At 43.4% G+C, this 13,234-nt stretch overlaps 1 protein-coding gene across 2 annotated transcripts in view; it reads right to left on the bottom strand.

Moving 5' to 3' along the window:
- The window catches only part of RCL1 (RNA terminal phosphate cyclase like 1), a 68,257-nt gene that overhangs the window by 16,815 nt on the left and 38,208 nt on the right, over positions 1-13,234 (bottom strand). For both annotated transcript variants that reach the window (XM_003273884.4, XM_030809344.1), the window contains exons 4-6: positions 10,905-10,979; positions 9,883-10,007; positions 2,809-2,934 (exon numbers count right to left, since the gene is read on the bottom strand). In XM_003273884.4, the coding sequence (XP_003273932.2) occupies positions 2,809-2,934; positions 9,883-10,007; positions 10,905-10,979 (326 nt within the window). The remainder of the gene's footprint in view (positions 1-2,808; positions 2,935-9,882; positions 10,008-10,904; positions 10,980-13,234) is intronic.

Raw genomic sequence — 13,234 nt, 5'->3', positions numbered from 1 at the left:
CAATACTTTCTATGTGTCTGGCAGGAGACTAGCCAAAATACTTGTTTCACTAAAACTATGTATAAAATTAATGATGTTTCAAATGCACTATATGAGCTCACTATGTGGAAGAACTATATTAGTCAGTCCTTAGATTCTTAAGGAAAAAAAAAATTTGCTTGTCTACGCAGTCAAAGGTTAACAACACCTGCCAAGGAAAGGGGGTGCAGTGAGTTACCCATTTCATCGAAGGTTCTGGGAGGCACTCTGAGTTATGCTTAACAACCTAACACTATGCTATCCACCTATCATCGTGGGATACCTAGAGAATTTTAGCATAATCCCAAGTTGCCTTTGAGTCACCTGACGAGCAGGAGTGAGAGGGTGTCCAGCAGTGGCTGCAGGCAGTGGCATACAAAAGTGAAGAGTAGAAGATGAAGGGGAGAGAAAGCAAGGAGACAAGGTGCCACTGCTGCTTTACCCAATTTACCTGCATTTCCCAAGAACTTCCATCTGTGTGAGTTTTCTGAGGTGTATTTGTCATTACAATCAACTTTATATTTAATCAGGATTATTCCATTTAACACAATTTAAGTAACTTTAGAAAAGACAAAGAACATATATTAGGTTCTACGTAAATTACTCTAATTTTTCTTCCCAACTTGTGGGAAATACGTGTTATCAGGCCTATTTCAAGTTAGGCTGACGAAGCTGCTGGTCATCAGGTGACCTCATTAGAGATCTGCACTGGTATAGTTTGCAAAGGCCAGCCTCCACAGCTTTCCTTGGTAAAGGACCCAATTAAGAAAAAAAATAATTACTGTGAGAGTTAAAATGGGACCACACTGGACTGATGTGCATTCTGGCCAAAGCGCGGACACAGGCCACCAAGAATTGCTGTCCCCTAAGGTTCCAGGCCATGGCCACAACAGAAACTCTTACATCTGAACAAGCCTGACATACTGGATACTTCACTGAATCAGAAGAGAGAAATACCCATCCATGACTTTATAATTTTAATAACAGAGAAGGAAGAGCACTTTTAGTCATCTGTAACTAGAGATTTAAAAAAACCAAACACAAATTTAAATCCCACATTGATTTTACGTGTAATTTTTAAAACGGAGCTTGGAGTTGACGGCCCACAGTCTACATCATGTCCATGTCTTCATCTACACGTAAGGCTTCTACTCACCATCAGTAACTATGGACTTGACCACACGCTAGGCTCAGCTGAGGCAGTGGTATTACAAAAAGCCACCGTATAAGCTGGTGGCAGGATGGCTGTCAGGCCTGCTCTGCTTCATTCCAGGACACTTTCTGATAAAGTGAGAGGCAAAGCAGAGAAGGGACTATGGAGATGAAGCCATTTAGACAGCTTCTGCTGCTATCTGTCCTCCCCCATCCCTCAGAAATCCCCTTTCTCCAGAAAATAGCTGACACATAATTCCAGACCTGTGGCCAACAAGGGAGAGTAAAGGAAAGAAGAGCATCAGGAGCTACCATTTCTGTAGGACCTACTATGTGGCAAGCAAGGTATTAATGGCTTATATATGTGATCTTTATAGTAACCCCAAAAGGTAGGCATCATCACCCTCAATGTATAAATGAGGAAAATACTGTTGTTACTAGAATATAAACCAAAGGTTTAGGAACATCATTGACTTTTCCAAGCCAGAAAGGCCAGCTTTGCCCACAAATCCTTTCCCAACCCCAGCGTCTGACGCCACCAGCTTTGTTGCTTTGGACTATGAGCCTCCACTGTATTTCTAAAACCACCTTCATCTTTCCCTTGGGCCTTATAAAGGTCAAAGGTTATATAAAACACTCACCCCCCTCCTATACTCTCTTTTCCTCTTTTTGCTGAAATTAAAAGAAACCACAGGTGAAACAGCTGTGGAAAAGAATCAGCTGTGGTATCACTTAAGAAGAAGTTGACTTCTTAACCTACAACAGTTAACCCCAGACTCTAATATTCTTATTTTTAGGAGACACAACCCGCAAGCCTCAGATTTGAAGTGAAATGATGCCATCATTCACACTGAAATGATTCAGTAAAAAACAAAAACAAAACCCACAAACAAGCAAAGCAAATTTGGCAAAATATTTATTGTTAACTATAGGCAGCAGGAGTATATCTCCATGTTCACTGTACTATTCTTTGATCTTTTCTGTAGGTTTAACATTTTCCTATTTCAAGAAAGTGGCTTTAATTGCTTCTCTAACTTCCTAGTTGCTAAATACACAAGCAAAGCCTGAAACAGGCATCTTCATTACATAGAGCATTTCTTAAGAACTTATTTGCCTTATTTAGAATTTTTTTCTAATTTGTAAAATTTTTATTTTTTAGCAAAGCAAAAGCTTTCACTAAACCAAATTCACATCTGCAAAAACAACTTTCTCTGGATGTAAATATGTTGTTTCCACTGATGAAGAGAGACGTTGACTTACACCTAGATAACAAAAGATTTTAACCCTATACTGGTATTTAATCAGGGTGGAAGAACCTGTTCACTTTAGTTTTTTTGTTGGAACAGAGTGCAGATGGAATTTAAAGCTTAAAGCACTGTGTATTAATAGATAAAGGTTTTAATTCCCCAAGGCTAGGAACCAGACCCTTAGCTTCCAGCTCTAGCCACTGGGATGCTTTCCATGTGACAGACACTCAAGAAATGCCTCTTGGTGACAACGGCAAGAAGTCAGAAGGAAATTAATTCTGAAATTGTTCTTCCTCTGGCTGCACAACCTCAGAGCTGGCAGTTTTAACTTCAACTAGAACAGGCATGTGAAAAAGCTGCAGAAACAGACTTCAAAAACACAGATACTTACTTCCCAGAGTTGACTCCTTTCATGTGATCTGTGTAAATATAGATATCAGGTATGAACTTGTTGAGGATGCTCCTTGCAGAATCCACAATCCGGTTTGCCATCTGAGGTGACACACGTACAGAGTACCTGCAGCTTGGAGTTAAGGATGTCATTCTGCTTCAACTTCAGGACAGAGAAAAATCAGTTATAAAGCTGGCAAGTATTTGTGGAACTGTAGTAACAAACTGGGACTTCCAAATCTATTGTTTTCCAACTGAGTTTACTGAATTAGTAGCATAATTAATTTTTTTCATTATTATAAAGGGTCATGGCGAAAACATCCAAACAATAGAGAGAGTGGAAAGTATAAAGCCGGAGGTCGTCAACCCCACCCCCTGACTTCCTACCCACACGCTTCCCCTAGAAATGGTTCAAGTCAATTTTGGAAGGCGTAAAGACACCTGCCTCTCTGCGGGTCATGATCCAGGCTCCCTTTGAAGTACAACACCTAAGAACACTTTCTATTCTCTGTCCATTCCCACTGCTGTAGCCAATGAATCTCTCTCTTAAGAACCTAAACCCAGAATGGACAACACACAGGACCTGGGTGATCCCAATCCGCCTCCTGGTATGCTGACGGGAGAAGCAGAAAAAGTTCAGTGAAAGAACATGGTTGCTGCTATTTATAAATATAGAAAAAGGTTTTTCTAGTTTACAGGTCCTATTTTCTACTATTTAAGAATTAATTACTCCACTTGTGGATAACACAGCCTCCTCACACCTGCTACCTTATGGTTAAAATATTGATAATTAGCACTCTTACAACAGGGCACCCCAGAAAAGAAAGGAGGAAGATATTAGTAACTCAAGTGAAAAGATTGGTGCTTGAGGAAATGGAAATTATTGCCTAAAACTAGACTTTATAACAGAAGCTGGCATTCCCCAACCACACATGTCGAAGAAAAAGTAAGTATGTATTGAGCACTTCAATGTGCAATGTATGGTCAAGAGATGGCTATATATTTGGAACTAAAAAATTGGAGAAATAACATGTGACCTTCCCACTACCCTGATACAAACCCCACGTGACAAGTCCAACAGGTAAAACAAAGTATGTGATCTGCCCAATCCAGCCCAGTGTTCAAGAACTGCTGTCAATAACATATTTAATTTTCATTTGAACTGCAGAAACAAAGTGCTCAGAGATGATACATGACCTGATCTGGTATCTAGCTCCCTTTTTTGACCCATCTTGAACTTCATACTAAAAGACCAATCTTCCTCATGCTGGTGACAGTCTCTTGGTGGCTCCTGATCCTCCCATATCTTGTTGTTAGAGCCCCCAGCCTGCTCAGTGTGTCCATCTTCAGCTCTGGACCATCAATTCCTTCCACCCATCCAAATTACCCAAATTCCTCAACCTGAGCTGCTTTGCCCCATTCTCCCATCCCTGAGGTCCCAATCTCTCTCCTGAAACCCTCCAGCCGGCACCCAAGTGTGGGCTCCACTTGAACTTACCATATATCTCTCTTCACACACACACGTTTTGTTCTTGCTGTTCAACGAGACCACACGCTCTATAAGGGCAAGGGCTTTACCTCCGTAATCCCTCCCAACTCTCCAATACACTACTTTTGTACTCAGAAATGTTCAATAAATATTTAACTTGACTCAAAGGACAAACCTGACATGAGGAAAGAGCAAAGAGGGACTTTTCAATACACACACAGCCCAGTTACATCACCATCTCTTCAGTCCAGAATGTACTTTTGACCACAGACAGCTTAGACAAACAGTCCTGGGTCTCATACCCTTTGGACCAAGTGGGTGCTATCCTTCTGAGGTCTGAGGCTGCCCACTCTCCCCAGGAAAGAACAAGAGATGTCACCATCCTAACACATAATCCCACAGAGCTCATGGCTCCCAAAGTTCTTTCACATATATTATCACCTTACTTTACGCTCACAGTAACCCTGTGTTGAGAGCCATGGTTCCGAGTTCTAGGACTTACATTAAAGGCAACTAAGACAAAAAACTAAGACACTTGCTCAAAATTAAACAGATCTGACTCCCAAAAAGCATCTTCCTCCTCTCACCCATCCCAGTACGGAAACACGAAGGGTAACGAACAGTATGAATTCAGGGTCAACAGAACCCTATATTAGAACTCAGGCAGTGAAATGAAGAAGGCAAAGGAACTTTAAAGCCAGATACATCGAGTTGCTTAGAACCATCTGGCTTGGCATGGATGTCCTACTAAGGAATGGCTAAGTGCCCCCAAGTTCTAGAATCAGATTATCTCTGTTCAAGTCCCAGCTCCAGCAAGCTGCATCACTCCAGGTTAATTGTGCTAACTTCTCTGTGCTGTCATTTCCTAATCAGTAAAAGAAGGATGATCATAACACTTTCCTCACAGAGTTTGGAGGTGCAAATGAAATAAAATGCATGTAAAGCTCTTAATGCCTAGTGTGTAGCAGGAGCCCAACAAATGTCAGCTATTGCTTTTCTTTCTTACTCATCCAAGATTCAAATCCCAAGCAGAGGTTCTTATTCTTTCAGGAATCAGAGAACTCTCTGAGAATCTGATGAAAGCTATGGACTCTCTCCTGAAAAACATATATACTCACAATTTTGCAGAAAATTTTTCAGGTTTATGAACCTCCTAAAGCCCATTTATGAAAACCATATTAAGAACCAATACCAATGTACAAGTCCATAGCTACAGTCCATATGGAACTCCCACTCTTCCCCTTCCCCAATGTTCCATGTCAGAGAAAGCTAAGAGGGGTGTGTGTGTGTGTGTGTGTGTGTTACAGTAGGTGGAGATAGAGAGAGATAGCTTGATTCTCAAAGTACCTTTCCTACAGTCAAGGAAAAGAAACTAGATTATCCCACAAATTCCAACTTACCCCCCTTTACTGCCAGCTTTTTCACTTAATTCTCATGTACCAAATCATGAGCTCCTAGGACAGCACTGCAAAACTAAAACAGAATGCTCCTTTCTCTTACACTCCACATAAGGCAGGGGTGAGAAACAGTGGGTGGCATTAAATAAAAGGTAACTACTGTCTAGTCACAGCTGCTGGCAGGAACCAACACTAGCTCCCTCTGGGCCCTGGCTGGTAGGTCATCTTGTAGAATGCAAGAGGGAAAAGATGCACTTTGGAAGTAATTCAGTTAAAACCACAAATGCACACAAGAGAGTGAGCCTCGTTCTCCCAGTCTGAGCCCTCCTACGGGAAATACAACCTCCAAGCTTAGTCCAGTAGTCAATCAGCCTTGCAAGGAAAAAAACCACAAAACCAACTCAAGCTTTTTTCAAAGGCAGTTCTTTTTTCCCAGGCTCCAAAACTGGAGAAGAGGGTGATCTCCATTCAAACCAACATTCCTTTGAGGTGTTTGTGAAATGGGCAGTTCTGCAGAACAGTGGCTGAAATGTTTGGTTTACAGACAGTAAAAGAGAAAGGGCACCGTGTCAACTCTCCTGGGGAGCCAGGAGGAAGCCTCAACCCGTCAGAGATATATTGCGGATGATTTCCATGTCCTATCCCCTGCCTCCAGGGAGGGAGGAACTTGGGACCTCACAAATCTCCTCCTGGCTCAGGTTCTACACAGGGAAGGTTCCAAGAACATTAGAGGGAGAAGCCAGGGAGAAACATAGTTACACCCAAGGTGCCCGGCACCGCAGCTCTTCTAACTTTTATGTTCTCCCCTGGAAAACCCTTCCCCATTTCCCAGCATCATCATCAAAGGACATGACCATCTGCACACCCAGAGAGAACAAGGGGGACCCCACTGTGATGAAACCCATGTGGTTATGACAAGATTGTGTCAAAACAGAGCACACTGCCAGAAATCACATTTCCACACTATAGAGACTGGATTCCAAACAAAGTTCACTGCCGCCAATACAGCATTAAGGAAACACATCTCAAATAAGGAGGAAAAAAAACCACCACCCCCCAGACAAACCCAAAATAGTACTGAAAGCGTATTCCTGTAGACTTATTGGAATGTACTGGAAAGTGTATTCCTATACACTTATTACACTTCTTTTCACCATTGCCAAAAATGTTGCGGTTAAAGCCATTAACCGCAGTGTATTTGGCAACGGTGAAAAGCAAAAAACAACTCAATGTCCATCAACAGGGTTTGATTTTGGGTTCTATATGTGGTGGAATACAATGCATCTGTTAATAAGAATGAATTCAAGTAGAAAAGGCACATTTGGTTTCAAAAACACACACCTAGTTACATTGCATTTCCATTTCTTTGTAACCTCATTAACCTTATTCCAGCTCCTCGGATTTGGATATTAGAGTTGAATATAACCTTAGAAAGTCGCCTGGGCAATTTAACTATGCATCAACCTGGGGGCTCCTAGGAAAGGAACCATTTCTCCTTTTGCCCATTCTCTCCTGGTACACACAAGGCTTGGCACTTACATGGGCTGGGGGACAGCCATGCAGAGAACAGACCATAATCTAGGAAGGCTTTGTTATTATGTATTCCTGTGGTTTTGATGATCCCTAAAAAGAACTTCAGGCAGCAACCTGAGTTTGAGCTTCTATCTTAACCAGCACTCTCTCTACCCATGGCTCTGCAGCCCACCCTACTCGCTGCCCTTCACCACTTACTGTTCAAGCTATTCGAGGCCTCTGAAAAGACAGTCCACACTACACCTCTCTTCCTCCAAGTAATACCATCCCCAAACCTCCTGAGAAATACAAAACCCGACCTTAAGCATCCACCCCAGCCCTGAGAAGCAGGCTTTCTGGTCTACCCCTCCTTGTCACACTCCCGCCAGGAAAGTCATCCCACAGCCTATCTTGCTCTATGGCTTCCAACACCTGTTCCCACCCAGATCCTGTCAGCACCTAGAATTTTACCACTTTTAATATCTGAAATCCCAAAACAAAACTCCCTAAACACAATCTCTTGTCCTACACAGTACATGTATCTATTTCCACTAGACCTGATCTTTAAACCTGTTAAAGTTTCTCATCCCTTGACCTGCTTTCTCCAGGCTGGTGAGCCCCTGTGACAATCCTCAGTGAGGAATGTACTTCCCGATGCTCCAGCGCCCACCCTCCAACTGTCCTCCTATAGGACCCGCCCACCTTGCCAACCTGCATCCATCCTTGGATGAAATTGGTCCTCCCACGTTCTCTACTCCTCCCTCTAGGCTGCCAACTGCCACTGGACATAGCCACATGGCCATGCAGCTGGCACTGTGTTAACATTTCACCTTCAGCAAGGATCTTACTGCTGTTCCACAGCCCGTTTCTTATCTTCAGTTATGATGCTCCACTGTGAAGGCACATCTTTACCATCTTTGTCACACTCTCTTATCCTACCCTGCCCATCCTCTTACCCTCAATCCCATCCTAACTCGGTAACAACTGAAAACTCATCCCAACCCCCTTCCACTCACCTCCACACAGCTCTACGTGGAGCCACCCTTACTGTATGCCTGTGGCCTTGAATCCATCCCCTCTCAAGTAAGAATAAAAAGAATAGTAGTAACCATTTACCCAATGCTACTTACACACCAGTGCCTCCTACTGTGCAACAACGACCTCATTTTACCTTCATGACAGTCTCGCACAATAGTTATAACAGGACCAAAGACATACGGGCAACCAAGGCTTAGGGCCAAATGCTTCCATTGGTAAGTGGCACAGCCAGTGTCGGCACCCACGTCTTTCTGACTCCAGCACCTCGGCTTTTAATCAGCTCATTACTTTGCTTCATCTACATTAACAACCTACAAAAACACTCAAATCCTTACCAATCTTTTTGTAAAAGGGAGGGAGTCTCCCCCACTCTCGCTTCATCAAGTTACTGCCTCATCCTTCCTTCTCCTTCTCTTTCCTGTCAAGATTCTGTAAAGAGTGGTCCCCACAAGCTGCTGTGTCCCTCCCCTTCACTCCACAACCCAGAATTAGTCCCTTGGGATCGGGATCCAGCACTCTTCCCCAGGGCATCAGTGATAGCCTGCTGCTGAGTCCCTCAGCTTTTCCCCCACCCCAGTGCTAACTCCTCAGGGCCTTTTAAGGTGCTGACCTGAGCTTCCAGGAAGCTATGTTTTGTTTATTCTCTTCCCCACTCTTAGTTCCCTCCTTACTTAACTCTTGCTTTCAAGTTTTGGTGGCCTCACAGAATTCCACCCTCCTTTCTTTGCATTCTGCATAGTATCTGATTCCAGCCACCTTCAGCTCTTCACTGGCTCCTGCCTGTCTTCATGCCCCATTCTACCATCAAATGCCATAGACCAACCTGAAATCCGGTCACACTTCTTTACTTGCCACTCCTGCTCAGGCCCACTTTTCTGCCTGAAGCCCTCCCCTTTCTTGCTCTACTTTGCAATCCTCTGTTCTTCAACGCTCCTTTCTACAGGCAAAAGTAAAAATTAAACGCCTGTACTTTAGAGTCACACAGACTAGGTTCAAATCCTAGCTCTGTCATTATTAGCAGTGTGACGTTATTAAGAAATTCCTTAAGCTTTTGAAGCCTCAGTTTCTGCATCTGCAAAAAAGGATGTAAGTGAACTCAAGAGTCAATCTGAGGCTTAAAAGCATGTGAAGTGACTACTGAAGTAGACACACAGTGAGTACTTAAGAGTAGATATCATTCATTATGATTACTCCAGCCTCCCTAGGTCCTCCAGACAAAATTGACCACTGTCTACTCCAGGCCCCCACCCCACTGCACATAACATTTTGCATTTTATACAAGAACTGTGTGTTTTCATATTTGGTTCCTTCACCGAATGATGACCTCTTCTGAGGGAGGAACTGCAGTATACTCACGGCCCCCAAACTAAACCCCTTGAGAGAGGATCACAGAGCCATTTGCCTAAATGTTAACTGGAAAATTAAAAAAAAAAAAAAAGAATGACTCAATCAATCTAGTCATGTTGAGGCAGATAACAGAACATCCTAACGCAGCCAGCAATTACGATTTCACTGTTAAGACTTTTCAAAGTTGTAGAGTAAAATGTAAATAACCTCGGGAAGAAGTAAAGCTGTTAGTCACTCTTATCTTAGTGAGGCAAGAAAAAAAATAAGAAATCCAAATAAATAGAAAGGATACGCCATTCCTCTAATACGTTTGATTTTTCCTGGATCTGTGAGTTGAATGGGCTTCAAGACCTTCCTCACAGGACATGAGAAAACCACTTCACCTCCTCCTCCAGGAGGCATTCCCCGTCGCACAATCTACAGAGAGAGTGAGAAAGATGAGGCGAGGATGCAGCAAAGCAATGGATTACCCTGATACCCCGCCCAGGAAAGTTTACACCAGCAGATGCTTCCTTACAAGGCTCTTCCATATTCAATCTGTCACTCCCTTCAAGACCAACAGCACCTTATGTTGGCTCCTAGAGAGTACATGCTCAGCATGTGTCAAAGTCCAACTCGATTACCCAAGTGGCTCTGCCACTCATCTCTTTAACCCTGAACAGGTCACTTCTTTATCCTTAAAATATGGAGCAGACCTAGTCCATCATCTAAGCCCATTTCTTAATAATCAGAAACCCCTTTTTCTCCTCCCATGCAAATAACTGATCTATCAAAACATTATTAAATAAAAATGAAGTCATTTCCGACTGTTTAAAACATGAATGTAAAAGGCAGAGATGCTAAATGGTTTACCACATTGGATTGATATAATTCAACAAAATACAGATGCTTAAACTACTTCTACTAGATTTGGAAATACTGAAAATTCTCAGGGACATCCAGGTTGGGAGCCCCTGAACATAAATTACATCCAGATCATTTAGATCAGAGAGCCAATATGGCCCAAATCTATTCTCCACTGCTTGCTAGCTGAGGGACATGGGCGGAGCTGTTGTGAGGAGAAAAGGAGTATTTGTAAACTGCTTAGAACGGCCCCCACCGCAAAATAAGTGCAACATCACTGTCAGCTAGGATTGTTATTACTAGACTTTCAGTTCAAAGTATGTAGTGTTTACTTCATGAGCCCTGTGAGTCTTCTGATAACTGGTGACTTCAAATGTGATACACATACAGTGAGTCACACAGCTCTTCCAATGAGTCAGTGGGAAAATGTTTTCCACAGGAACATATGGTCAACAGTTCAAACATTCTTACCTTCAGTTCAAATGATTCACCATCAATCCCAAATTGTTTCAACAAAGGGAGTGCTGTTGCCTTAAGAACATCAACCTATGAAATTATTTCAGAAAAGTTTAGTTAAACCTTCAGCAGAATACAAGAATCAAAAAAAACAAGTAAGGCTTAGCAACCAGGTAGATGATGCAGGGTGGTAAACAGAAAGGATGCTGGCATATAACTGAGCGAGTGGGCTGGCTCTGCCTAAGGAACACTGTGATTTCACAGGCCACTGGGCTTCTCTGAGCCTCATTTTCCTCATTCATGACATGGAGACCTACACCCACCTTACAGTCATCGTGAGCATCAGAGGCATCATGCAAAAAGCATGGAGAGACTGGACTGCTGTAGAAAACAAATCCTGGAGAACCCTACTTTTTTTTTTTTTTTGAGATGGAGTCTCGCTCTGTCACCAGGCTGGAGTGCAGTGGCACGATCTCGGCTCACTGAAACCTCTGCCTCCTGGGTTCAAGCGATTCTCCTGCCTCAGACTCCCGAGTGGCTGGGACTACAGGCGCGTGCCACCACACCCAGCTAATTTTTGTATTTTTAGCAGAGACAGGGTTTCACCATGTTGGCCAGGATGGTCTCAATCTCTTGACCTTGTGATCTGCCCACCTCAACCTCCCAAAGTGCTGGGATTACAGATGTGAGCCACCACACCCAGCCTGGAGAACCCTACTCATTCTTATAGGTATAAACGCTATAAAAGAAAATCATCTTTTTCATTAACATTTGTCCAGTAGGGTTATTTAATGTTTAGAGCCGGTAGCATTCCGAGTCAAAGCAAACCAAATGAATTATTCAACAGCTCAGCTAAGAATGCCAATGATGAGCACCACACAGGCAGCTAAAGGGAAGGTGATGACTTTACACGGGAGTTGGGGAGTGGGGGTGATGACAGCCACAAACTACAGGAAGCAGCACAAACTCAAAACTACAATTACAACATCCACAGTTAATGGTAAGACTTTGCCACGTGTTACTGTTATCTCCTCCCGCATCCAGAGCTCCCAGGAAGTCTGGGGTCTTTCTGATTCATTTGTGGACTCCTGATAAGAGTATAAAGATGACATTCAAATCACGTACTGTTATCTAACGAGTCGGCAAATGTTGCCTCAACTGCTACGTGGGAAAGAAAATTACTCCATTACTTGTTCCCTTCTTGGACCTGTCAGCTGGCAGGGAGGGCAGGCACCACACAGAAGGCACAGGAAAAGCCCCAGTCCTGGTCCCAGCTCTGCTTCTAATTAGCTATGTTGCCTCAGACAAGAAAATCACAACTATCTGAATTTCCTTATCTCTAAGGCAAGGGGCTCAAGCCCAGCTATCTCCAAGTTGCAACCAACTCTAACAGGCTAAGAAGCCCCAACTAAATATTGTGATATCAGAAAATTACCAGACTTAGGAATGACCTGTGAGGCCTAAGAACATGCTTAGAATGGATCAGGTGGGGCAGGGGAAACTAGGAAAACCATTAAAGATTAGCTAATTTTAAATATGAAAGCTACAGCCTGAGCAACATAGTGAGACCTCATCTCTACTAAAAAAAATAGCTGGGCATGGTGCACACCTGTGGTCCCAGCTACTTGAGAGGCTGAGGTGGGAGGATCACTTGAGCCCAGGACTTCAAGGCTTCAGTGAGCCATGATCATGCCACTACACTCCAGCCTGGGAGACAGAGTGAGACCCTGTCTCTAAAAATAAAAAAAAATAAAGCACGCTCAAAAACTTAATATATGCATTTGGCATTGTCAGATAAAGAAGAATACAGTCGAGGCTTAATGGCAGCTGGGGAGAAGGCCAAGCCAGATTCTGAAAAAGTAGGGGATGCAATGCTGCGGTTACTCTGGGCAGCCACCGGCTCTCCTGAGGGAAAAAAAGGTGAAAAAACACAGCATTCCTTCTGGCTCATCCTTCCTATACCTTGAGTCACAAAGGGTGAAGCCAAATTTACTTAGTTCAGCAAGAAGGCCAAAGGTAATTCCAGGTGTAGTTCTGTCCCCTTATCACTCTCCATCTGACATGCAGGACAGGCAACTTGGTGCGGTGGGACAATGGCAGGAAAAGCAGATGAGGGCTTGGGACCTACTCTGCCTCTCACTGGCTGTGAGACCCTAGACACTACCCTGTCTCCTGGGCCTCAGTTTCCTCCTTTGTAAAATGAGAGGCTGGGCTGAACACTCTACAGTCTCCTGCAGCTTTGCACATTCTAGTTTTAGCAGAGTGATGGTGGCCTGTAAGTTCTGCTTAAGGGAAACCGATTGGTCCACTCTGCGGTCAGAGAGAAAAGGCAAAGATCAAACCTA

This window comes from Nomascus leucogenys, chromosome 1a (assembly GCF_006542625.1).
Source record: "Nomascus leucogenys isolate Asia chromosome 1a, Asia_NLE_v1, whole genome shotgun sequence".
NCBI lineage: Eukaryota > Metazoa > Chordata > Mammalia > Primates > Hylobatidae > Nomascus > Nomascus leucogenys.
This window is presented reverse-complemented; position numbering and strand designations above follow the sequence as displayed.